This window comes from Nyctereutes procyonoides, unplaced genomic scaffold, assembly GCF_905146905.1.
Source record: "Nyctereutes procyonoides isolate TBG_1078 unplaced genomic scaffold, NYPRO_anot_genome, whole genome shotgun sequence".
NCBI lineage: Eukaryota > Metazoa > Chordata > Mammalia > Carnivora > Canidae > Nyctereutes > Nyctereutes procyonoides.
This window is the reverse complement of record NW_026575049.1, coordinates 50,208,586-50,234,157: the sequence shown is the minus strand read 5'-3', so window position 1 is coordinate 50,234,157 and position 25,572 is coordinate 50,208,586. Positions and strand designations below refer to the sequence as shown.

General features: G+C 40.3%; 2 protein-coding genes across 3 annotated transcripts in view; both read left to right on the top strand.

Annotated features, from left to right (window-relative positions):
- Nucleotides 1-1,189: 1,189 nt before the first annotated feature.
- On the top strand, nt 1,190-16,000 carry CALM2 (calmodulin 2). 2 transcript variants are annotated; one of them, XM_055328647.1, is made up of 6 exons: nt 1,190-1,272; nt 7,264-7,294; nt 13,845-13,988; nt 14,080-14,186; nt 14,465-14,600; nt 15,356-16,000. In XM_055328647.1, exons 1-6 carry the CDS (start codon nt 1,270-1,272, stop codon nt 15,382-15,384), a joined length of 450 nt encoding a protein of 149 aa, XP_055184622.1. In that variant the 5' UTR covers nt 1,190-1,269; the 3' UTR covers nt 15,385-16,000. The 2 variants fall into 2 exon arrangements, with proteins under 2 accessions (XP_055184622.1, XP_055184620.1); XM_055328645.1 differs by lacking the exon at nt 1,190-1,272 and adding an exon at nt 4,014-4,073.
- A 4,825-nt stretch (nt 16,001-20,825) lies between these two features.
- Nucleotides 20,826-25,572, top strand: part of STPG4 (sperm-tail PG-rich repeat containing 4) — a 38,700-nt gene continuing 33,953 nt past the window's right edge. The window contains exons 1-3 of the mRNA XM_055329415.1: nt 20,826-20,955; nt 22,871-22,930; nt 24,031-24,288. Coding sequence (XP_055185390.1) covers nt 20,878-20,955; nt 22,871-22,930; nt 24,031-24,288 — 396 coding nt within the window. The 5' untranslated portion in view covers nt 20,826-20,877. The remainder of the gene's footprint in view (nt 20,956-22,870; nt 22,931-24,030; nt 24,289-25,572) is intronic.

The following is a 25,572-nucleotide window of genomic DNA, read 5'->3' as shown; positions in this document are numbered from 1 at the left end:
CGTTAAGTGAATTTCACATTTCACATTCCCACCAACAGCGCGCACACGGGTTCCAGTTCCAAGGAGCTGACTCTTGAACATGTCTTTTAAACGTCCACTTAAATCTGAGCGGTCAGAGACCCGAAAGGGCCAATTTATTACAGGGTCCATCGCTTGTTGGGTACCTACCTTGAGCCAGATACTTGAACGTTTCACATTAACTCTAAAATTTATATCATTTTAATCCTTACAAAGACCTTTTCAGAGAAGTATTATCACCTCCATTTTATGAGGCTCGAGAGGACTCATCCAAGGTCACACATCCAAGAAAGTGGACCAACCAACACTTGCACCCAGGTCTGACTCCAAACGAGGACCCTGTTAATCCACGACACCAAAAGGCTATTGGGGCGGTAACTGATCCCACGGAATCCCTGGTGCCGTGGTTTCTGAGGGACTTTTCCGGGAAAGCACCCCTCGTAAGATAAGGAGAGCCCTTTTGGGTTCGTCTCGCAGCTAAGCAGCTGCATTTTCCTTACCTAGGTTTTTATGGGGTTTTGTGAGGGAGTAAAATTGAAAAATGTGTGGCCTCCACGAGGCGGGGAGGCTGGGCGCGGGGTACAGGTTTCCGGGGTCTTTCGGCGTCGTTCTCTATCCGCCTGAGGTGTTCTCGCCTCCGCCTGTACCAGGGAGAGGCGGGAAAGCGTGTGTGTGTGAGTGTGGGAGGGAAGCATGGGTGGAGGAGAAAGGTTCCCCGGCCAGGCGCAGGGGAAGCGACTCCGCCGCCCGCGCAGTTGCCAGGACAGCGCGGCCTGAGCAGCAACGGCAGAAGCCGCACCGCGCGTCCCGGCGGCGGCTGCGAGCCCCGAGTGACGCATTGCAGGTACGAACCAGCCAATCAGAGGCCGACTCAACGAGCATCGGCCACGAGCCGCCACTATGATGCTCCTCCGCGCCGCAAAGTAGCGCCCCTCGGGCGCGACTCCACCGGCCTGTACACGGGCTCGCGGAGCAGTGAAACCCACTTACGTCATCCGCTCGCCCACTTCCCTTTCTCTTTTGCTTCGTCGAGTCAGTAGCAGTGGAGAGAGGAGTCCGAGCCGAGCTAGAGAGGAGGGGGCTTAGCCGGGACTCGTTTGCGCCGTTCCGTTATCTGGCATGCGGCGGAGGGATCTGGCGGAGGGAGGCGTTTATGAGGCGCTGGGGGCGGAGGAGGAGAATTAGTCCGAGTGGGGCGAGCGAGCTGACTGGTCGTGTGGTCGCGTCTTGGAGACCGGTAGCGCTTGCAGCATGGTGAGTGCGCCGCTGAGCTGCCGGCGCTCGGCCTGAGGGGGGACGAGGCTGAAGTAAATTTGTTAGGGGGGGGTATGTTGCTCCCCCCACCCCCTTCCGGAGTGGTCTTCGCCGGCAGGATGGCGCGAAAGAGACTGGGGGCGCCGCGGCGGTTGCGTCGCAGGTGCTCCCCCATCGTCGTCGTCCTCAGGGAGGAGCGCTCTAGTGCTGTGGGGGCCGGGAGCGTTGCCCACGAGGCGGCGGAGCTCCTCAGGGGCTTGGCGGGGTGAGGCGGCGGGTGGTTCCGGGCGGGGGGCGGCCCAGCACATGGTGCAGACGGGAGAGTGGAAGGGCGCGGGAGAGCGGGCGGGCAAACGCCTCGGGTCCGGCGTCTCGAAAGGTCAGTGCCGGGGCCGGATTCAAAAGCCCAACGGACGGTTAGTGCTGGCGCCAGGAAGCGCCTTTGTCCGCTCGCGGCCGCCATGCGCCGAGGGGGCGGGAGGGAGCGCGAGGCCCGGGGCGAGCGCCAGCGCCGCCGTTAGCCCGCATCCCCCGCGTGCCGGGTGGGGGGGCGGGGGGCGCGCGAGCGGGCGCGGCGCGCTGTGTAGGCCGAGCCCGCGCGGCGCGGGGAGCGGCCGGGGGGGGGGGCGGGGCGGCGTGGCCGGGGCCGCCGCCCGTTCGGCTCGCGCCCCAGCTGCTGCGCTGGCACCTGCAGGGCTGCGGAGGTCGCGGCGGCGCGGCGCGGCGGGGCCAGCCGGTTGGGGATGGGGTGGGGGGGAGGGCGGCCTGGCAGGTTCCCATCCCCCCTTCCCCCCCTCCGGGTGGCGAGAAGGCAGCCCGGTTTATCCTGAATCTTCCCCACTCCTTCTGGGGCCTTTTCCTGCTCCCCGGGCTGGACACTGAACAACAAATTTATCGTAAGCGGCTCCGTCGTTGGTTGAAGGGAATGAGCTTTTATACCTGAAGTCTGGCGCATCCTCGGTGCGCGTCTTGTTACAGCCCTCTGCTCCGGCTTGGGTCTGGAAGGCGCTCGTCGCTCACCGAAGGCAGGCTTCGGCGCGACTGGCTTTTATCCTCCCGTAAGCAGCGGCTGTATTCAGTGGAGGACTCACGTGCACTCCTAATGCTAACCACAACCACAGCCTTGCCCCCGCTCCAGCTCCGTGGAAAGGGAGTCGTATTTCCGTATAGAAAATGCTAGACCATGGTTACATGCCGTCCAATGCATTTGCACAGTAGTGGCTGTCAAATACTGTAGTGAAGGAAGGTGTACCCGGGGGGGGGGGGGCAGGGGGAGCAGGGGATTTTTCAAAAGCATTTTCCTGGCATCAGTTGAGACCGGAACTCCTGGTTTTTTTTCCTGTTTAAGAAAAAAAAAAATCTAATGAGGGCGGTAATTTGCAATACCTATTTTGTGTTTCCGTCTGCCAAGTGGTTACAGCGATGGGTGTGTCCAGAAGGCAAGGTGACATCTTAAACAGGAGTTGGGAGTCCTTGCCAATTGAAACCTCCAGCTCGCATGGGTGTGGGGAGAGGAGTTCACCTCGGTTAAAACTAGTGTTCATTCGAGTTTGATGCATTCATTCTATTTTGATATTTTAAATTATTTTTTCCTGACTTTAAACATACTGGTTGAATTTACTTTCAGAATACATTATATGCATGGAATCAAGGTTCTAAATTGTGCAGTAAGTTTTTAAAAATGTTTTTAAATGAACGGTAAAATTTTTACCTAATCAGTCTGATACTTGAATCAGGAACTCAAATAGATTTTCTGGGTGATGTATACAGTTTTTAATCTGCTTTCATGGTCCTTGCCAGTGATAAGATTTTCTAGTTACTGTTTACATCATTGGTGCTTTGGGGGTTTTGAGTTAGTTAGATTGACAGTCATTGTTAAGTAAAATTAATTTGGAAGTTGTCTTAAAGCAACATAATTATAAAACCTGGAGATTTAAAATTAGGGCTCTTACCAAGTTTAAAGAATAAGAGTTTGTCTTGGGTTTACATGTAGTTGATATTGAAAGGGCTGGGGATTGCTTCAAGAAGACTTCGGGGCCTGCCTAATAAGTAAAAGACAGGAAGAAGTAGAAAGTTTTGTGCTTGTCTAAATAATGTTTATTGTGTCAAATTGTAAGGAGATCAGTTTGTGTTACGCTCAACTATGGCCCTGTTAAAATACATAGAAAGTTCCAGATTTAGGTACAACAATCGAATTAGGCCTTTAGTAAAGGTCCTAATTTCTCTGAAGTAATTTGTCTTAATGGTTTTTCTTGGTGTAAGATGCTATGTAGTAAGTGCTATTCTGTCAGAATTAAGGTATCTGTTAACTCTACTGAAATATTCTAGACTGCTTTTGATAAAGGTAAAACAATTACCCTGACTTCTGAAATTGTAGAAAAAATTTTACTTAATGAAGCCTTTGTTGTATCCAAGTAGAACTTGGAATAAAAATGAATGAATGAAAGCTAAAAGTTTGTATTCTGTTTTAAACCTGTGGATTCATACATTTATTCAGATAAGACTTTTGGATTATTTTAACTGCTGTTCACTAGATAAACTCCCAAGAGTATCCATATCCACTTTGAACGCTCTTTAGGAAATGTTTGATAGGTATATAATGTATTGACTTTTCGGATCACCCATTAGTCTAGATTAATGTTTCCAGTGTTTACAAATCACCTGTGGTTCTTAAAAATGCAGATTCTGTTCTAGTTCAGTAGGTCTGGTGTGGAACCTGAGCGTGTACTAGTACCCGGAAGCTTTTCTCTCCAGTGATGAACCAGAGGAGGAATTCCATCAATTGTGAGAGAAATAAAGGAGTAAGAACTAGTTACCTCTCCAGTGGATTATTCTTTACTTTACCGAGATAAACACACGTGTTAATGAGCTTGAGTTTTCCCAAAAGTATAATTCTTATAGTTCTTCTAACTAAGAAAATGGCACTCTCCATAGACAGAAATCAGAACCAAATATATTTGCATGTAGTTGGAAATGGCTTACAAATTAGTGTGCTAGGGAGTGGTGTGTTTTGCTTTTAGTAGGCCTTAATCTGAATGTTGCTGGTAAAGTTTATTTTAAAACCTTGGATCTTGGATTAGTAGTAAATATAAAAATCTGCTTTAAGTTTTTTGAAACATTGCAAGTAAAATCAAGGAGCACTTTTAAGGCTGTATGAGTAACAGCATTCTGTTTGATAGTTCATTCCTTAAAGTACATTTGTGAATTTTTCTGTTTCTTTTCCTTTTGGGGGGGTGGGAGGCAGGGTGGAGAGAGGGAGAGGGAGAGAGAATCTAAAGAAATCTCCATGCCAAGTGGGAAACGCAAAGGAGGGCTTAATATCTCAACCTTCAGGTCAGATCTTGACCTGAGCTGAAATCAAGAGTGATTTCGCTTAACTGGGCTATGCAGGCACCCCTCATTTGTGAATTTTTCTGAGATTGTGCCTGCCTAGAGATGAATGAAGAGCTGGACAAGATGATGTGGGACCATTGAGTTTTGGCTTTTCCAAGCAAAATTGGATGATTTTAAAGTTTTGTTTTATAGCTAACTTCCTTTTCTTTTTTCCTTCCTTCTTAGCTTTAATATAAATGCGCCTTCCCAAAATCCACCCCTTCCTCCCTGCTGAGAGAACAAACCCTGTTTACCTTTCTGCACATAGCTTTCACATATACTGTGCCTTCCATACATTTAGCTTAACTAAGTCTATAGTCCTAAACTGATTTCATCAGCCGCAACTCTCCCCGGGCTGCCCCTTGTGCTTTCAGTTTATGGAAATTTATTTTCTCAGATTAAATCAAACAAAAATAACATGGAACAATGGTAGGTTTGGTGTTTTAAAAGACAGTTAACAAATATTTATTGTTTTTAATGGTCTCCATTTTATATTCTGATACCTAGAAAAGACACTAGACAATGTTATGCAATGCTTGGTTGTAAATGGATGAGAATAGTAAAATTAAATTTCTATGTTGCAGTAATACATTTTAAACTTAATAACTTCCTAGAAAGGGTAAGTTTTAAATAGGCATCTCCATAATATATGATAAGAAAAAGCACACATGTGCATATGTGTATTTTGGTCATTTTTAAGTATTTCGTAAGTGATCTGGTAGACAGAATGGGGTGAAGATAACTAGGATAAAAGATAAAATATGGCAAGAAGAAAATAAACTTCAAAATGCCTGCATATAATACAGTCAATATGAGATTTACAATGGGGCCCTGCTACTCTGAAGCAAGAGATGATAATGCTATGCATGTTTGTCTTCTGTGTGGAAGTTGAACTTGTCAGGTTCATATTTAACATTGTAGGTTCTTTAATTAGTTAATATATAAAATAATTCTCACTGAACTCTTTGGGTTGGCCCTTTACACAGCTTCTCTGCGCAATAACTTTATAAGGTAGATATTAATATTGTATGGATGAAATTGAGTGGTTGAGTAACCTGTCCAGTCACATGGCTCTTAAGTGGCAGAGCTAGGATACTAGTCCAGCAATGATTCAAAGCCCTATGCTTTTTTTTTTTTTAAACTCCTGCATTTGAATTTAATTATTGCCTTTTCAATTTTAAGTTACGAGGCCTTTTGCTTTTTTGCTTTCTCAGAATAGAAACAAGTTGGGTTTACGTGGAGGTCAAGTCAAAATTGTTGAGCAGGGAAAGAAATTTAGGCTTTCTGGGTTCCTTCCTAAATTTTCTCATGCTGACCCCTAGAGAAATGTGATGCTATTCTACATTAAGGTATTCTTTAAGAAGAATGAAACCAGGCAGTGTTATTCTTTCATACTAATAAGTGAATGGGTTAATCACAATTTGCTTGATTCCGAATAGGTAAGAATACTAGAAGCCTGTGTCTAGTTAGTACCATGTAAACGTTGATTCGTGGGTTCATGTATTTTAAGTGATGAAATGTCCAAAGACAAAGGCCACATGAAAAAAAAGGAGCCTTGGTATTTTGCAGATATGTTTATTAGTTTATTATATGTTATGGTACTCTGCATTTAAAACTTAAAGGCAATAATGAATACATCTAATACCTTTGTGCTTTAATTCTGACTCTGCTAGTTACTAATTTTGTACTCCTCCCTGAAATGTAACCTAAACCTCTTTCTCTATTTGTATGATAAGCAGGGTTATTGAGAAGATGAATAAAAGCATCTGTAAAGGGCTTTAGCAATGTCTGGGCTTTTTTGTTTTGTTTTTGTTTTTTTAAGCAAAAACAACTTCTCTATGCTACCAAACCTCACAACATTAGGCACACTTTGGGATTTCAAAAGTCAGGAGAAAATGGATGGTTAGACTTAACATTTAGTAAATAATGTAGTTCAAATGTTGAAAATCCTGGATTCTCTGCAGTTGCCTGGCAGGTGAGAAATAAAAACTGATAGCTTTATGTTGCCCCAACTAGGACAGCTTGGATTTTTATATATAATGGGATTTTTACTTAGTGTTATGGGGTTTTTTGTTTTGTTTTTTAGGTTTGGAAAATCATTTTCATGTCAAAGTAATGTATTTAACCATTAGTAGGGGTAATTTTGAATGTAGTCATTGGATATTATGTTTGGTTCAGTGGAGATTTCTGATAATAGTGTGTGTTTTATCCACCAGAGGAAGTGGACTTAAGTTTAGGTATCCTAACTTTGAGAAAGGAAACTTTTTGTTGAATTCTCCCTTGCTTTAGAAGAATAACAGCTCCATTTAAATTTTCTAGTATGTCAGATTGCTTTTTTTCCCCCAATTTTTTTTTAAATTTAGACTTTTATGTGTATTCTGAAATAATATTTGAAGTATAAGTATTAAACTTGGTCAGGACGGCTTAGCTTTGAAGCTAAACCTGTCTACTTGAGTAAAAAAAATGCATACATTTTGTTTGTTCCTCATGCTAAGGAATGTTACACTAAATGTTGTTTATGGTACAAGGGGAGCCTTGAAAGTCTTTAAACTTGGTTCTTAATTTAACTGCTCATCTACATACTCTGAACTCACTTAACTATCTCTGATCTCTTTGTAGGCTGACCAACTGACTGAGGAGCAGATTGCAGGTAAGAAATACTCAGCTAAGTGGTACACATTGGATTTTATTGTAAATTGAATAGCCAAGCTCAAAATAAGATACCTGTAAAAAGAATGGACTTTGATCTATGTAGTAGATAGTAACAAATGGGTGTAATGTAATCTAGTAATTGAATCTGCTTTGGCAGATGAGAAGGTACAGTTGCCTGTGAAAGATGTATGGGGCTAACTAATTAAAGGCAAGTTTTTAGGCTGTGTGAAGATATGCTTTGGAAACTTGGTGGTGGTGGTGGTGGTCTTTTGATTTTCTTGAAGATTATCTTTAAAACATGAATTCTGGGCAATTTTTAACACTGCAACTCCAAATACTCTTCATAAAAAAAGAGCCAGGTAGTAATTAATAGGTAACTTGAAATGTTGAATTGGAAAGGGAACACTGAATTTACCCCAGTTTAAAGTAGCTAATATTTTGACCTTAGAATTGTATGTAGAATCAACCAAGGATAATCATTATCTCTAGAGAAAACTTAGATCAAGAAGGTACCATTCTATTTTATAAATGTATAGTAAGTTGAATTTTGTCTTAAAGAACAATAACAGCTGTTAGGGAGCTTTTTAAGTCTTCTCTCCTTTTGTTTGCCGTGGAAATCTGTGAAATTGTTATGTAAAACTTGATGTCATGTTGTCTTTATGTCGTAACATTAAACATTGGTACTTTTGATTTTATTCTAACAACTTTGAGATGGTGGGTTAACATCAACTGTAGGGTAAACCTGCTGAAGGATTTTTTTTTTTTCCTTTCTAGTTCATTGTAATGTTGAAATGGTTTGCAAAGTCTTCCTTTACTCTCCTTAGGCTTATTAACACAAGCATCCAGTAGTGTTAACTATCACAGTTTTCCTGGAAGGCAAGATGTTTGAAGTGTTCCAAAAGCACTAAAGAATTTTTTTTTTTTATGCTAGAAAAAATTGAGAAAGCCCAATTGGAACTCAGCTGTTTATAGCCCATTTAAAGTAAGCCCCTTGCCCCCTCCACATAAACAAATTTGGAGGACCCAGCAATCACTAGTCATCTCAGATATTCATCACAAATATTATTTAATAGGACTATATAAAGTTAGGAAGCTATTAGCATGAAGGACCAAATGTAAGCAGGTTTTATTTTTTGTTATGTGAATTTGAGTTGAATCTGGGATTTGCTTTCAAGGGTTGATAACATTGCATGTATTGAGTGTTGAAGTAGTCAACCAGAATTTTGGACCTAATTTCTTTGTTCATTTATATTATTTAAAGTTTTTCAGTGAAATGTAAATTCCTAAAACAGTTTTTTAAAAATAACATGTCCTTTAGGAAGTGATGGGCTAATTAATATATTCAGCCTTAACTTCTAAACTTCTCTAATACATCTGCCTCCCCTCTCTACTTTTCATTTCTTGGTATTCCCAGTCAGGTAGTTGTCACTGCTGAACACGGCATAGCATTTTCACTTCAGGATAAAAAATGTATTATTTAAAGTATCTGTCAGAGTTCATGCTCATTATTGCCCTCCCAAACACACATACAACTATGAAAAAAAACAAAAAACAAAAACCAGCTTGTGTCTTTTAAATATAAAAGGGCAAAAGAAGCCAAAGCTTTTATACTATTAAAATAAAACCCTGCAAGAACAGGGGACCTTTTTGTTGCCTCTTGTATCCCCTTTGCCTCCCACATAGTAAGGACTGAAGAATCGATACACTTCTTTTCAGAGGTGTGTGACACAAAAAATGTTCCAAAACATCCTACCCTATCCTAAGAATTGTGCCTCCCTCCAAAATCCCTTCCTTCTAAATAGGATTACTTCAGTGTCCACCTTTGAGGTGGAGGCAAATTTTCTTTATCCTGTTAAGTTGTAAGTGGTGGTAATCAGTGACATCTTAGAGTCCTTACCAAAAAATAAAATGGCAACAGACTTAATATAAGTCAACATTGAGTATAAAGTTCTTTTAAAGCTATTTTAGCTTCATATGATAATCATTACTACTTCAGATTGGTTTAGAAATAACAGCAAATAACTTGGTCTAGAAAAAGCATGTTTGTTTATATGAAGTTAGTAGAATTGTTTACCTAGTCTTAAAGAGCAATCTGGAAGAGTCCATTGTGACATCACTAGTAATTTTGTTGATGATTCTGCCCTTGTTTGACACTGAAGGGGACTACTAGGAAAAACCTACAAGGATTTTTTTAAGTCGAGTGTAGGAGTAAAACTTTCTTGATAAAAGATCATAACATTACTCATTTAAATAGTTTTTTTTTTTACTCGTTTAAATAGTGACAGCAGAAGTCTGATACATGCCCTTTAAGACATAATTTAGAATTTTCTAAATAAATGGAAGTTGGTAAACATGCATTAGATTCAAGTAATTCCTGGGAATTACAGCTTAGAATGGAATGCATCTGTACATAAAGATTATACTAGTTCTAAAGTACAGGTAGTGAGATGTAAGGGCAGGGGAATTTAAATTGTACTTTGAGTTTATTTTTATTTCAAGGAGTTTTAACAGGTATTTCTGGCTCTAGTTTAAAAATACAAATAAGAAATTGGGAATAAATCTTGACATTTGTTCCTTTCTTGTATCCGTAAACTAATAGTTACAGCATAGATTTGGTCTTATTTTCTGCTTTTCACTTATTCCAGCAAGCATTTTAAAAGTTGATGTATTTTAGGGGCATCTGGGTGGTTCAGTTGGTTAAGCATCTGACTCTGGATTTCAGCTCAGGTTTTGATCTCAGGGTCATGAGTTCAAGCCCTGTGTTGGGCCCCATGCTGGGTGTAGAGCTAATTTCTTTTTTTTTTTTTAAGTTAATGTATTTTATAACTCCTTGAAATTAAGAACACATATATAAATTTACCATGCATCTTAATAATTAAGTCATATAGTAAAATGGTTATATAGTTACACATTGGAAGCTTTTGCACATAATTGGTGGTGTTAAATAATACCTCTAGCTAAGTATTATAGCAGTGAATGTAATACAAGCAAAATCATGTTTCTAAGTGCTTTAATTTTCTCGTACCCTAAGATATTAGGTGATAGATGCCATGCGTTCATACCCTAATAGTTTATGCATTTCTAGACAGTATTTTTCCATCCTGTTGAAAAGAAAAAAAAGAACACCTGAGTAAAATGGAAATATCTTCATCAAATTCTGTTTGTGGGATTTATTGATCTGTTTTTGTCATTGGATCAATCTAATTAATCTACTGTAGGCTAATTTCATATAAAATCCATCAGTAGCTTGCTACTAAGCTTCTGATACCAGAGGAGTTCCTCTGAAAACAAGTAATTCTAAATGAAATGGAATTATGTTAATTAATGAATGTAGTAATTACCCAACCAGTTAGTGATAACCTGGTCTAAAGCTAAGCAGTTAAAAGATTTTAAACTGAAGAAAGTAACGTGGTAATTTAAAGAGGTAATATGACTCAAGTAGTTGTGTGGATAATTTTAAAGAACCCAGTTAAAAGGCTATTGTAGGGACGCCTGGGTGGCTCAATGGTTGAGCATCTGCCTTTGGCTCAGGGCGTGATCCCGGAGTTCTTGGATCAAGTCCCACATTAGGCTTCCTGCATGGAGCCTGCTCCTCCCTCCCTCCCTCCTCCCTCCCTCCCTCCCTCCCTCCCTCCCTCCCTCCCTCCCTCCCTCCCTCTCTCTCTCATGAATAAATATATATATATATATATATACATATGTATATATATATATTTTTTTTTTTTATTCATTATAGTCAGAGAGAGAAGGCAGAGACACAGGCAGAGGGAGAAGCAGGCTCCATATAGGGAGCCTGACGTGGGATTCGATCCCGGGTCTCCAGGATCACGCCCTGGGCCAAGGGCAGGCGCCACACCGCTGCGCCACCCAGGGATCCCAATAAATAATTTTTTTAAAAGGCTATTGTAATAGTCGGCAAAAGATGATATGGTCATGAAACAAGATATTGTGTGTAGAGTTGAAGAAACAGGCAATATTGAAATGGGAGAATTCAACAGGACTTGACAGGTTTCACAGAGAAAGAATTAAATTTAGTGTCTTTTGCTTGCATTCCTAGGGTTGCTGGGGAATATAGAATTCATTTTCATAAGTCTTGCTTGGGGTCAGCCAGGGAACATGTCCTGTAGGAAGTCAGAAATAAAGGTACAGTAGCCCACCATTTATCTGTGTGAGGAAGATACATTCTAAGACCCCAGTGGATGCCTGAAACCACTGACAGTTCCAAACTCTGGTTTTTCCTATATACACACATACACAGTTTAATTTATAAGTTAAGTGCAATAAAAGATGAGCAACAATAACTATTGTTAAAATTGTTTATTATACTGCAATGTAAGTTACGTGAGTGTGATCTCTCTTACTGTACTCTTTTTGTGAGATGATAAAATGCCTGTGTGATGAGATGAAGTAAGTTGAAGGACATAGGCATTGTGATGTAGGGTTAGGCTGCTAGTGACAGGACAGTATGCCAGAAGGATCATTTACTTCTGGACTGCAGTTGACTGGGTAACTGAAATGGCAGAAAGCAAAACTGGGTAAGAGTGGGGGACTATTGTATTATGTTGAGAGAGACGAGTAGACTAAAGTCTTCATTATAAGTGGGGATAGATGAGATGGTCAAAAAGAGAAAAAGATAAGAAAATTGGTCACATCTACGTGTGAGAGATAAATGGGCATAAGAGAGCCTTTGGCAGTATAAGGTAGGAGGTAAACTGATGTGCTGTTGTGAAAACCAAGAGAAATTTAAGAGTTTTTTGGTGTAGTTTTGGATGCTGAAGGAAAATGAGATCTTTTTCTTGACACTAAGTATGTATTTGCCAGACATAGTTCTGAGTGCTTTGTGCTTAGTAATTAAATTCTTAAATTTAGGTGGAGATCCCTGGGTGGCTCAGCTTTAGTGCCTGCTTTCGGCCCAGGGCATGCATGATCCTGGAGACTGGATGGAGTCCCGCTAGGTCTCCCTGCATGGGGCCTGCTTCTAACCTCTGCCTGTGTCTCTGCCTCTCTCTCTGTGTCTCTCATGAATAAATCCATCTTAAAGAAAAAAATAATAAACTTAGGAAGGTAGGTATAGTTACTCCTATTGAACAAAAATGAGGAAACTGAGGTAGTAAAGGTTTAGTAACCTAACTTGCTAAAGGTTACATACAATACTAGTAAGTAGCAGAGCTGGGATTATTTAACCCAAGCAGTTGAATTCCAAAGTCTACTTTTAGTTTCTATGCTATATGGCCTCACATACTTAACACACACTTGTTTGAGCAACTAGGTTGTTACTGGTAAACTTGCCATTATCAACTGATGAGTTGGAGCTGGAAGTAATTTTTAATAGTAGATGGTAGAAGAAAGGAGTATGAGTAATGGTGCTTCCCATGATTTTGGGAGAGATAAGGGCAAGCATGTAAGAAGATACAAGGTTTGAATTTCATTTTAAGCTAAGAGACATGATGTATGTTAATGGCAGATCAGTAGAGGAGTAGTTGAGTCCAGAGAAGAGATTATGGTGGATTGAAACTGGGATGTATATGAATTGGAACAAGGATAGAAAGGCACGAATAGCCTTGGACTATATAAGAGGAAGGAAACTATTTCTTGAACATGTCAGGTATACATTTTCAGATGAATAAATACATTGAGGGAATTTAGCCTGGGAAACTTGCTTTTGGATTTGCATGGTGACAGGGTCTGATACCTTTTAAAAAGTACCTTACCAGAAAATACTAGCTTTGTGTTACTAGCTCATTTATATGACCTTGCACTACCAAGTTTAATCTCTGCTTTAGTTTATGAAAAACTGGGGAAGCCAGGTATTCTAGACTGTTGATCCAATAGCTTTCCATGTAATCTAGTGGTGAGTTAAACATAGTATCATAAGACAACTTTTAAGATATTAGATAATACATTTCAACTCCATTAAAAATTTGGGATTTTATGTTTTCAAGAAAGGTCTAAATTATCTTTGTTCGCAGTGGTAACAATACTTAGCTAAAACTGGCCATTCATATCTTGATCATCCCATTGTTAATATCATTTTTGATTTTTGGTGATAGTTCCTTGTATCTCATTGTTCTAAAGTTTAAGGTTTTTGTTCTTAAGTTAGTAAGTTTTTTAAGAGACTTAGTTTTAATTTTCAAGGATTTCTTTGGACATAATGCATATAGTCCTATAGAAACACGTCTTGGGTACCAGTAGTCTTATTTTTCTACTCTGAGCTTCAGTAGTAAGTAGAGAAGCCAGTCGTTTAGGGCTTTGATTCTTTGCCTTTTCATTGCAGAATAATTTCGACTTTTACCTGGTCTAGATATTGGAGTTCTTTGTAAGATTTTAGGTGAAAAAACTTTGCTGATAGGTCAATATGAGCAGATACTAGTATGATTAAAGATGTTTGAAATGTAAGGTTTTCCCACCTAATTCTTCAGGAATCAAAAACTGATTTCAGGTGTTATCTCCATGTATATCTTTGCTTTAAGAGTTGATTAATACATTTCATTTAGGAGGTTATTTTTTATTAATCTGTATGTTTGGATTGTGGTCTCTCTTTAAAACAGAATTCAAAGAAGCCTTTTCACTATTTGACAAGGATGGTGATGGAACTATAACAACAAAGGAATTGGGAACTGTAATGAGGTCTCTTGGGCAGAATCCCACAGAAGCAGAGTTACAGGACATGATTAATGAAGTAGATGCTGATGGTAAGTGTTTTTTAATTGGGGGTTTGGAAAAGGGGAGTTGAAGAGAGGGGCATTTAAATTCTCTTATAATATTTCAACTATACCATTTCAGGGAATGGCACAATTGACTTCCCGGAATTTCTGACAATGATGGCAAGAAAAATGAAAGACACAGATAGTGAAGAAGAAATTAGAGAAGCATTCCGTGTGTTTGATAAGGTAGGTATCAGGGATTATATTAAATTTTGAGAATAAATCTTGGCAAAGGAGGTGTCACGGACTTTGGGACTAGAAACAGTGATTTTTAATTAATGTATGATGTCCTGCCTTGTTCTCAATGGCAATTTATTGGCCAACTATAGATTGTTCTTGGTTGGTATGTATTTTTAAAAGTATATTTTTCTCGCTCTGTGAAGCTTGGTGTAAACTTCCTAAACTTTCATTTCAACTCTTGAGTCTATAATTTTACTTAAATATTTTACTAAATTTTCTTCTAGGATGGCAATGGCTATATTAGTGCAGCAGAGCTTCGCCATGTGATGACAAACCTGGGAGAGAAGTTAACAGATGAAGAGGTTGATGAAATGATCAGGGAAGCAGATATTGATGGTGATGGTCAAGTAAACTATGAAGGTAAGTCTTTCACTACCTCATTCTGTGCTTTGGTTTTTAAGTTAACAGGTATTTGTTACATATTTCAAAAGTAGTGACACCACCCCACCCCCACCCCCACAAGATGAAGATGCTAAAACAGTTTTTATGTTTACAAAATTTCTGCTCTTCTGAGGGTTTTTTCTATACTAGGCCAAAATCACAATCATCTGAGGACTTTTTAGAGCTGTTTATTGTAAGGTCCTACCTAGAATTCTCTGCATTTTAACAAGATTGCTGGACAATTTCATGTGCATGTTAAAAGTTTGAGAAGCACTGTACTCCAAACTGTGCTTAAAATGATCTTTGTATAATGATAGTGAAACAGTTTTAAAAGCTTTATAAACTTTTCAGGATCCTCAAAATGAAATTAAGGCGACTTAACCTTCCTTCATTGGATTTATTTTCCCTCTAATTAGCTTTAATCTGAAATTATTTACTTAATGCTTCAACTAAAAATCGTTATACTAAACTTAAGAGCAAGAATGCTTCTGTTTGTAATAACTTGTCTAAAGAATTAATTTAGTTTATTGATTAATAATCCTAAATAATTTTGGTTTGTGAAGATCAAGGCTTGACAAAACTTAATAGAGCTAGCCTAAACCAGTTCTCCTGTGTACTGTATATTTTTGAGGAAAGAAAGGGGAATTGGAAACTACTCAGAGATTGAGTAATATGATTGGTTTTGTCAGTCTTTTGTCATTGACGCAACTTTTTGTGTACTTCTTCTTTTTCAGAGTTTGTACAAATGATGACAGCAAAGTGAAGACATTGTACAGAATGTGTTAAATTTCTTGTACAAAATTGTTTATTTGCCTTTTCTTTGTTTGTAACTTATCTGTAAAAGGTTTCCCCCTGCTGTCAAAAAATATGCATGTATAGTAATTAGGACTTCATTCCTCCATGTTTTCTTCCCTTATCTTACTGTCATTGTCCTGAAACCTTATTTTAGAAAATTGATCAAGTAACATGTTGCATGTGGCTTACTCTGGATATATCTAAGCCCTTCTGCACATCTAAACTTAGATGGAGTTGGTCAAATGAGGGAACATCTGGGTTATGCCTTTTTTTTAAGTAGTTTTCTTTAGGAACTGTCAGCATGTTGTTGTTGAAGTGTGGAGTTGTAACTCTGCGTGGACTATGGACAGTCAACAATATGTACTTAAAAGTTGCACTATTGCAAAACGGGTGTATTATCCAGGTACTCGTACACTATTTTTTTGTACTGCTGGTCCTGTACCAGAAACATTTTCTTTTATTGTTACTTGCTTTTTAAACTTTGTTTTAGCCACTTAAAGAAAATCTGCTTATGGCACAATTTGCCTCAAATCCATTCCAAGTTGTATATTTGTTTTCCAATAAAAAAATTACAATTTACCCAACTGTTGCTCTGAATCTGAGTCCTTTAATTAACTTGAGGTTGAACAATTTTGAGAATCAGTTATGGGGGTGATTTTTACTTGATGGATTTTGGATACATTTTTGTTTTACTATCTAGATTGTGTTTTTGTTTTTTGTTTTTAAGATTTTTTTTATTTATTCATGATAGACCTAGAGAGAGAGAGAGAGAGAGGCAGAGACACAGGCAGAGGGAGAAGTGGGCTCCATGCTGGGAGCCCAACGTGGGACTTGATCCGGGGACTCCGGAGTCACCACTCGGGCCGAAGGCAGGTGCCAAACTGCTGAGCCACCCAGGGATCCCCATGTGTTTAGTTTTTAAATTATACTTCAGAAGGCTTAAATGAAAGATTAGAAAACCTTGTGTTTTTACTTCTATTTGCTAATGTTTTTCATAGTGATTTTTCTTTTTCATAAGGCAAGGGAGAGTTTTCAGTTGTCCTGCCTATTCAGGACATGTTTTACCAAAAAAAAGGTATCTTTAGGAGTGGATTGGCAGTAACTAAACCTTGTTTTAGTTCTTGCTTGCTTCTAAACCATTGCTTTCTCTATAATTTTAAGCTACTCAAAAAGTAGTTATTAGGGTTTGTTTTATTAGTTACCTTTTAAAAACTTAAAGATTCCATAGCAAACCAGAGCCAAGATTAAAACATTAAGTATAATTGTTACCCGATTATTGTAGCCACAAGATATATCTTCTTCCTAGAGGGCAATCCATTTTAATACCATTGTTATTATTTCACCAGAAAATAAAAAACTGATTAGTGAAGAACAAGAGAGAGAAATGGGTTTTACAGGGAAGTTACAGGCGTTGATAATCCTGATATGGGGTATTATTACATACTAGGCAGGCAATCATTAAATAGAAAAACCTTCATTAGTTGTAACCTTTCAGTCAAAAGGAAGGCCAGCAAGGTATCTGGTGGGAGATTAATGTGTCTGGCTGTTGAGACACAATAGTTATCAGAGTATTAAACCTGGGCTTTGGAGTTTTACTTCAACAGTGTTAATTAAGATCACTGCTCTGGGATCCCTGGGTGGCGCAGCGGTTTGGCGCCTGCCTTTGGCCCAGGGCGCGATCCTGGAGACCCGGGATCGAATCCCACATCAGGCTCCCGGTGCATAGAGCCTGCTTCTCCCTCTGCCTGTGTCTCTGCCTCTCTCTCTCTCTGTGACTATCATAAATAAATAAAAATTAAAAAAAAAAAAAAAAAAAAAAAAAAAAGATCACTGCTCTGTGTAAACTTTAAGTGGTTAATATTACCTAAGCTCCAGTTATTTTACTTGCAAGATGGATATAATTTACCCAACTGTTTTTTGTTTTTGTTTTTTACTTGGCTTTTACAATATGAAGGTAAAGCACTTCACATAGTCTGTGGCATTTTTGCAGTAAGTGCTCAGTCGATAATACTATGCTGTAAAACCCCCCAGTTCCTACTGTAAAATGAGGGAATTGGTCAAAGTCCATCTTTCCCAGTTCCGTAGTTCTTCCAGTTCCTACATTTTCAAGTTTAACAAGGTAGAAGGGGGCACACTATTTTGGGGTATATCATTAATTGCTGATTTTTATATTCACAAAAGTCACAAAGTATTGATTTTTATACGAAATTAAAAGTATACAGCAGGTTTTGGGGTGTTTTTAAAGGTTTGTTTTTGAGAGGGGGGTGGTGTTAGGAGAAGAGGGGAGATTGAGAAACTAAAACCTTGCTGAGTGCGGACCAGACTTGGGCCTTAATTTCACGACCCAGATCACAACAGCTGAAACCAAGAGTCAGATGCTTAACCAACTGCACCACTCAGGAGCCCCCTTGAAGTATAGAACAGTTTATATAATTTAACTGGTCATAATGAGCTGGATTCAAATCTCAGTTCTGCCTTCTACAACAATCTTTTTTTCTTTTTTTTTTTAAGATGTATTTATTCATGAGAGACCTAGGCAGAGGGAAAAGCAGGCTCCTCGCAGGGAACCCAATGTAGGACTCTATATCTCAGATTCTGGGGTCACACTCTGAGTCAAAAGCAGATGCTCAACCTCTGAGCCACCCAAGCGTCCCTTCTACAACAATCTTAATGGAACTCCGGACTAATTTTAAAACCTATCTTTAAATCTTAACCATAATGCCTGTTTTATTTTAGCAGGATCACGGTAATTGGTAGTTATTACCTCAACTGCTATCTGTAGCATGTTTGCTCTCAGATAATGCTAACAAAAATTGTTAGAATGCTGCAGTTAGAAATGATCCATGCTTTAGGATGTGTTTTACAGAATTTTTATTAAAGATCTGATGCATAGCATAGATACTGTTGACCTCTACTTAGTGTAGTCTCAGAAAAACTTTTCCCCCCTTTTAAAACTACTGTTATAACCTGAAAATTTTAAATTTTTCTCGGTGATACTGTACAAGACTTTTCTTAAGAGGACATTTTGTTTATCCTACATGCTTAATCTGTCTTACTGGTGAAGTCCTTGAAGTCTTTGACCTATGTTGTTTCTATTTTTGAGATTCTCCAAACTATTTTCTCATCTAGATGTTCTTTTCTATTTCACACCTTGTATGGGTTTCTAGACTTCTCTGTACCTTTCATCATATTCCTTTAGTCTCTAGAGTACCAGTCCCTAGTTTGCTGAGCCAGTTTTACAGGCTCAGCCAAAATAAGAAAGTGAAATGAGGAACACTGATGGACTTGATTTAAATCTCATATTTGTGAAAACTCTGGCTATTAGCCTCTTTGTCAGTTGTGATTTCAAACTTGGTGCCTGCTTGGTCCCCCCCCCCTTTTTTTAAAGGTTATGTTGAATTTAGAATCCCATTAAGAGAAATTTAAATGGAGTCTCAGTACTCAAAAAGTCACCTACAGAATTTTAGGCACTTGCCTCAGAATTGAATCTGTTTTCATAAGATCCCAAGTGTTTTGTATGCACACTTTTGAAAAGCACTGTGCTAGATTATCCTCTAAAGTGGTCATTTGTTGAAATATTTTAATCCTTCTGATTGTTCAGAAGACTCAGAATTAAGACAAAAACTTGTGTTTGGAATGTGTTTAAAAATTACGGGAGGAACAGTTTATCAAAATGAATCCTCCAGCAGATAGGCACAGGGTCCTTTGAGGTACAATGGATTAGGCCAAGGAGGACTTCTCAGAGGCAACTCGAGGTTTGCCAGGCTGTTGAGGAAGGGGAGCATTGTAGCATTGTAGCATGTACAATAAATAGCATTGTAGCATAAGGGGAGACCAAAGTGTGAAGATGGCATGGGGTTTCCATGTATTACATCAGTGTGAGGTTCTAATGAGGGAAAAGGAAAGGAAACTGGATTGTGAATTTTGCTTTTGTCCCAAAGGCAATGATTTGTCAGTATTTACTGAATACACTGTGCCAGACATGGTTCCAAACATTTCACTCAAGTTAGTCTTAATCACTCTGTGTGGGTAGGTACCAATTTATTATCACCTTTATAGGAGACAAATCGCAGAAGAGAGTGGTCAAATCCTAATAATCACGGGAGGAAAGATATTCAAGAATGAGGGAGTGGGGTAATAAATGCAGCAGTGACCAACGGGATCAGGTTTGATAGTTGAAAAGTCCCCATTGGATTTGGTGATTGGATCACTGGCTAGTTGAACGGGTGCAGTTTTGGTGGGTTTTTGTTTTGTTTTTTAAGATTTTATTTATCCATGAGAGAGGCAGAGACACAGGCAGAGGGAGAAGCAGGCTCTAAACAGGGAGCCCGATGCGGGATCCCCGCTCCCCCCATCTCGGCCCCCTCACCCCCCTCCACCAGGCTCCAGGATCACGCCCTGGACTGGAAGGCAGACGCTAAACTGCTGAGCCACCCAGGGATCCCGAGCAAGTGCAGTTTTAATAGAAAGGTGTGTACACGTGTCAGATTAAGATGGCTTTAGGGAAGTAGGAGAGGTGAAAGACCGGAGTCTCCTCTAGAAATTTGTGAAAGGGAGGAGAGACTATGGTATAGTGGACAGTGGGGTGCTGGAACAAGATCTGGATTTGAACTCTGCCTCTGCCACTTGTGATGCCCAGTCAACTGTGTATGCTAAACTGTCCAAGTAAGCCTGTTTCCTTACTCATAAAATGAAATTAGTATTTACCTCACAGGGTTGTTGTGAGGACTGATTTAGATTAATGTGTATGAAGTTTTTAGAACACCGCAGGTACTCCATAAAACGGAATTACTAAGGCTGGGGGGAGGGTTTGTTTCTGAAGATGAGAATGTAAGGCTGAGAAGCTGCAGCTAAGAGAGGCTGGAAGGGAAAAGGGTCTATCAGAAGGACGGTGGTCCTTGGTTTCACAGCTAGGGAAGCCTGCTTTGGCGAGTGCGCACTCCTAAAATCAGGCAAGGGAAGAAAACCCCCAGAGTTTCCATCCAGAGGAGCTTAGAAGCCACCTTAGAAAGTGGGTGCTAAGGCTGATTTTTGCGCTAAAGTGAAGCATGCCTACGAAGCCTACTGTCTCCTTGCTTTGGGATGTGGGGCGGGGTTCTTCTATGTGAAAAGGCCGGTGGGGGTTACGGTGCGCTCAGGCTCGCCCAAGCCGTCTTTCAGAAGCCTCCCTTGGCGCAGCTCCCCGCCCCAGCTTCTGCAGCGCCTCCAGGGCCCTCTAGCCTTTCTCGGCGAGTGAGCGACCGCGCCTTGAGCCATTTCCTGTGCGCACGGGTGGCGCGGGCCTCCGTGCTCCCGCCCCCCTCCCCCCACCCCACTCCCACCCCTACCTCCACCCCCAGCTGGACACGACGCCAGGCGGTCCCCTGAGGTCCCCTGCGCACGCTCCCGAGCTCGCGGGCCCCAGGCGCCTCCTGGCAACCGGACGCCAGGCTTGGCGGAGGGAGGGAGCGAGGAGGCCGCCATGGTCCAGCCAGTCGCCATCACCTCCAACAGCCTCAGGGATGACCTGGGGCCTGGCAGTTCGCTGGTCACCGCCTCGGTACAGACGTCCTCCCCGCCCCCCCCCCCACCCGGCCTCCCTGCCCGCAGCCATCCCCCGCCCGGCGGGCTCCCGCCCGAACTCCCACGTCTCTAATGCTGGGCCCTTGTGCTCCTCGGTTTGCCCTTCCTCCCTAACCCTGCCCTCCTACCTATCCTGCAGTCCAGTCCTGATCTTTATCTGAGGTCTACTTGGTTTTATTTCCTCTTCCCTTGCTCTCCCTCATCCTTCCATTTGCCCTTTGTCCTCCGTTTTTTCTTTCCTCCTCCTGTACTACCAACTGCGCTGCACGGCTGCTTTGACGTCTCCCTCTGCCGAGAGGATGGGTTTTCCCTTAGTCCGAAGTGCAGGGTTTTGTGCCTGCCTCTTGCTTTCGTATTTATAAACTATTTTAAACTACCTTAGTTTACTTTTTAAATATATCTGGGCGAGGGATGTTTAGCCTATCTTTTGTAAAAGTGATTCACCCCCTAATATGAATTTGAAGTGATAGGTGGGTGGAGTTTAGATCCCTGGCCTTGGGCAAAACAAAACAGCAGCTGCCAATTACCTGCCTTTAGAAGCAGGGTGTTTACTTCTCCCTTCTTTCCACTTCATTTGCCTGGTCCTAGGGAGAGGTGGGAGACTTGTCTTGACCTGCCTGAGAAAGTTCGATTTCTGTGACTATAAATGTGCAACAGAGAAGATCCAACATGAATCTAATAAAGGGAACGTATAGGAAGAAATATAGACTTAGCAGTGTGTATGAAACAGTGTTTTGTTTTGTTAGATGCACATTTCATAGTGAAATTAAAGCCCAGGGGCACTCTAAGTAGAGTGGATATAAGTTGCTAAAAAGGAAGAATGAATTATATCAGTTTTACTCTAAGATTATTATTTCTAATGCATTGTTGCTTGAAATAACCTATATTTTATAGTAGTAACAAAAGCATTATAAATGGAAATACCATTCAGTGTTTTAATGACTTCATGTAGTGAAAATAGCACAAAAGGAAAAAGCTAAACAACCATGCTCTGTTGGTGGTGAGGCTGAAACAAATGTGGAATAATAATAAATGGGTATAGAGTACCTACTGTGGAAGCCAAGAGCATCCTTGGAAACTAGGGAATACGAAAATCATCTCCTTTTTAACTTGGCAGATGAGATGTTAAAAAATAAAAGCTATCATTTATTGACCACTGGTTGTGTGTTTAAGTCTTTAAATGTGGAATGCCTAATTTTTATACTCCCAAGAGGGAGTTGAGACTCATAAGGGTTCAGTGACTGGCCTAGTGCTCCTAGCTGGTAAGCGGCAGAGGTGGAGTTCAAGCCCTCCTGTATCATTCTGCCTCTGTAGTGTCACAGCTGGCTGGACAAGCTGAGAAAAGTAGCTGTATCATATTTGTATGATACATATTTGATAGTATATATAAATCCAGGGAATGGTAGTTTTAAGCATTTGCCAAGTCACTGAGAATTTGTATCCCAATATCACATTAATTTGATGACTATCTTCTTCTACCTTGAACTCCCAGCGCAATCACCTGAACCATAAACCTATTCTAATAATACAATTTTGGATTCACACAACTCTTTGCTTCCTAAGAACACCAAATTTTGCCACATCTAATTTTCCTTATGACATCTCCCTGAGATGAGGATGTTTATTACTCTCATTTTTCCAAAGGGAATTTAAATGGCTAAAAAGCACATCAAGTCATAAAATAGTAATTTAAGGAAATATGACAGGCAAAATTGATCGTTATGTAGCTTTTATTTTGATTCAGGGTGACCAATTGGATACAGGTATTAATCTTTTCAAGCCAATGTTTTAGAAAATACATTAAAAAAAAAGAAAAGAAAAGAAAAGAAAATACATTTGACTTCCATGGATCACCTCTCAAATGAATAAGCACATTTTATGTTTGTTAATAGAAACCAACCCGGAAGACATCATCTTTTGAAAGAGAAGGATGGTGGAGAATAGCATTAACAGTATGTGTTTTCATTCTTTCTATTCAAGTAATTTGTATTCTTATTGATATTTTAATCAGCCTTACATTTTAAGTCACTAACAATTGTAAGAAAACAGTGGACCTCATTTGCTATTTATAATTTTAGTCTCAGCATCTGACAGAACTAAATTTTGGATGCAGTAAAAAGTGAAACAACTCTAGGAGTCTAAGTGCTTTACAGGATAGCTAGATAAGGTCAATCTAGTTTGTGATCTGGGTGAGATTACACAAGAACAAGCCCCCAGTCTAAAAAAGGGGGTTGGGTTTCAGTTTTTATCTTGGTTAGATGGGATTTAGGGCCTGTGATAGTTCAGTTAACATGGTCAATGTAGGAAAGCAAGGTGGTAATATATGAAAGAACAATGACCAGAAGATCCCCCTTTCAAAAGACATCATTTCTATATTGTAGAAATATTTTCTATCCACATTCTTCAATAATAGAGGGGCCATGGGCCAAAGCCTTCTTGAAACTGAACTAATTTTAATGGTGGCACCAGGCTGGGTGCTCAGTAGTAAGTCAGCCATAAACGCAACATTGGCTAAACTTACAGGTCGAGCCATTCAGCCACACTGTGGTGATTTGAAAGTACCAAACCTCTTATGGACTGATTAGATCACATGCTTTCTCAGTTCATTCCCTATCTCATGTTCTTATTTTTTTAGCTTCTCACTTGAGGGCTAGAAAGAAACGTGTAGTGTCTGCCAAGCAGAAGTAGGCTAACTTTTTTTTTTTTTTTAAGTCAGGACACTGTCCTGAGTGGTCTCAAGGGAGACCTGACATTTATAGTTCACCTGCATTTCAAGTGTTAGTATCTCTGAAGTCACTTTTTAAAAAGTTAAAACTTCAACAATGGCCACAACCCATTTGCTATAATTCAGCAATTGTCTCAGAAAGGAAATAATCATGATTCTCTTGAAATATTGCTGTGGCAAGAGTATTTACTTTATTCGATAAAATTTTATTAAACTTTAAAACAGAAAGAAATGTTCCTTAGAGTGACTGACCCTTCTACAAATGATGCTTTAGGGGATGTTACCAGTTTTCACACTGATCTGAAAAATGGTATCAACTTTCCACAGAATACTCCTATCCCTGGCACTTACCACTTGAAAACTTTCATTGAAGAATCCTTATTAAATCCAGTAATAGCAACCTACAATTTTAAAAACGAAGGAAGGAAAAAACCACCTCTTGTGCAAAGAAATGATCCAGTCCTAAATGACCTTCCCCTGTACACACCTCCTGACTTCTTGGACTTGTTAAAGAAGCAAGTGGCCACTTACTCATTTAAAGACAAACCTCGGTTGAGCCCCAGCAGGCTGGTTTACAAAGATCAGGTAAAGTGCTACTAAGTCTCTGGGTTTTTGTGGGAAAGCTACCAAGAGCCTTTGAGGAAAATATTCTATGTACTTTGAATGCATCTTCCCCAAGAGAAATTGAAATCCTTTAGGATGGCTTACTGCCTATAGAAGTCAAACAAGGGCTGCCTGATTTGCAAGTGAGGCCTTTTCCCTGTGAGGCCTCCATATCTCCATATATATATATATATATATATATATATATATATATATATAATTTTTTTAAAAATTTATGATAGTCACACACAGAGAGAGAGAGAGAGGCAGAGACACAGGCAGAGGGAGAAGCAGACTCCATGCACCGGGAGCCCGATGTGGGATTCGATCCTGGGTCTCCAGGATCGCGCCCCAGGCCAAAGGCAGGCGCCAAACCACTGCGCCACCCAGGGATCCCCCTGTGAGGCCTCCTTAACCTAAGGAGAGTAACATGGGGAAAAATTATTCCCTCTCCAGGCGCTCTTGGCAGGATTCCTCTGACTTGGGGAGCTTCTGGGATCTTACCTGTGATTGGGCCATACTTCTGTTCCCTCAAGCAGTTTAGACCCAGTACCCTCATCTTTTAAAGAGAACATTTTTCCAGTGAATAGTGCCCTTTAATGAGAGTATGACCATAACTGAATATCCTAGGGAAAGTCTTTAAAAAAAATTGTTGTAGAGGGGCACCTGGGTGGCTTAGTGGTTGAGTGTCTGCCTTTGGCTCAGGTCATGATCCTGGGGCCCTGGGATCAAGTCCTGCATTGGGCTCCCGGTAGGGAGCCTGCTTTTCCCTCTGCCTATGTCTTTGCCTCTCTCTCTGTGTCTTTCATGAATGAATAAATAAAATCTTAAAAAAAAAAAATCTTTAAAAAAAATTTCTTGTAAAAAAAAAAATTTCTTGTAGAAATGAGCACTGTGGTACCAAGAAGGATAAATTCTACTCTCTGTTTCCTCCAGTTCATTCATGACACTAAGGATGGAAAGAGCACTGCTGTGCTTACGATCCTGTGCTAGGTTCCGGGTGGAGATGTGCCTGACTGAGGGAATCTTTGAGTAACAATGCAAGAGCAAATATATCAAGTGCTAAGATAAATAGCATGGCAGGAAATGCCAGGGGGAATTCAGTGTAGGCTAGATTGAAAAGCTGGAAGGCTCCCTGGATTAAGAAGCACCCAAGCTGGACTTTGTATAATACATGACATTTATGTGGCTCTTAATAGCTTACTGTGAGTTTCCACACGTATTCTCTTAGTTGTTCTTCCCTAAAATAGGCGGAACAGTTGTTAT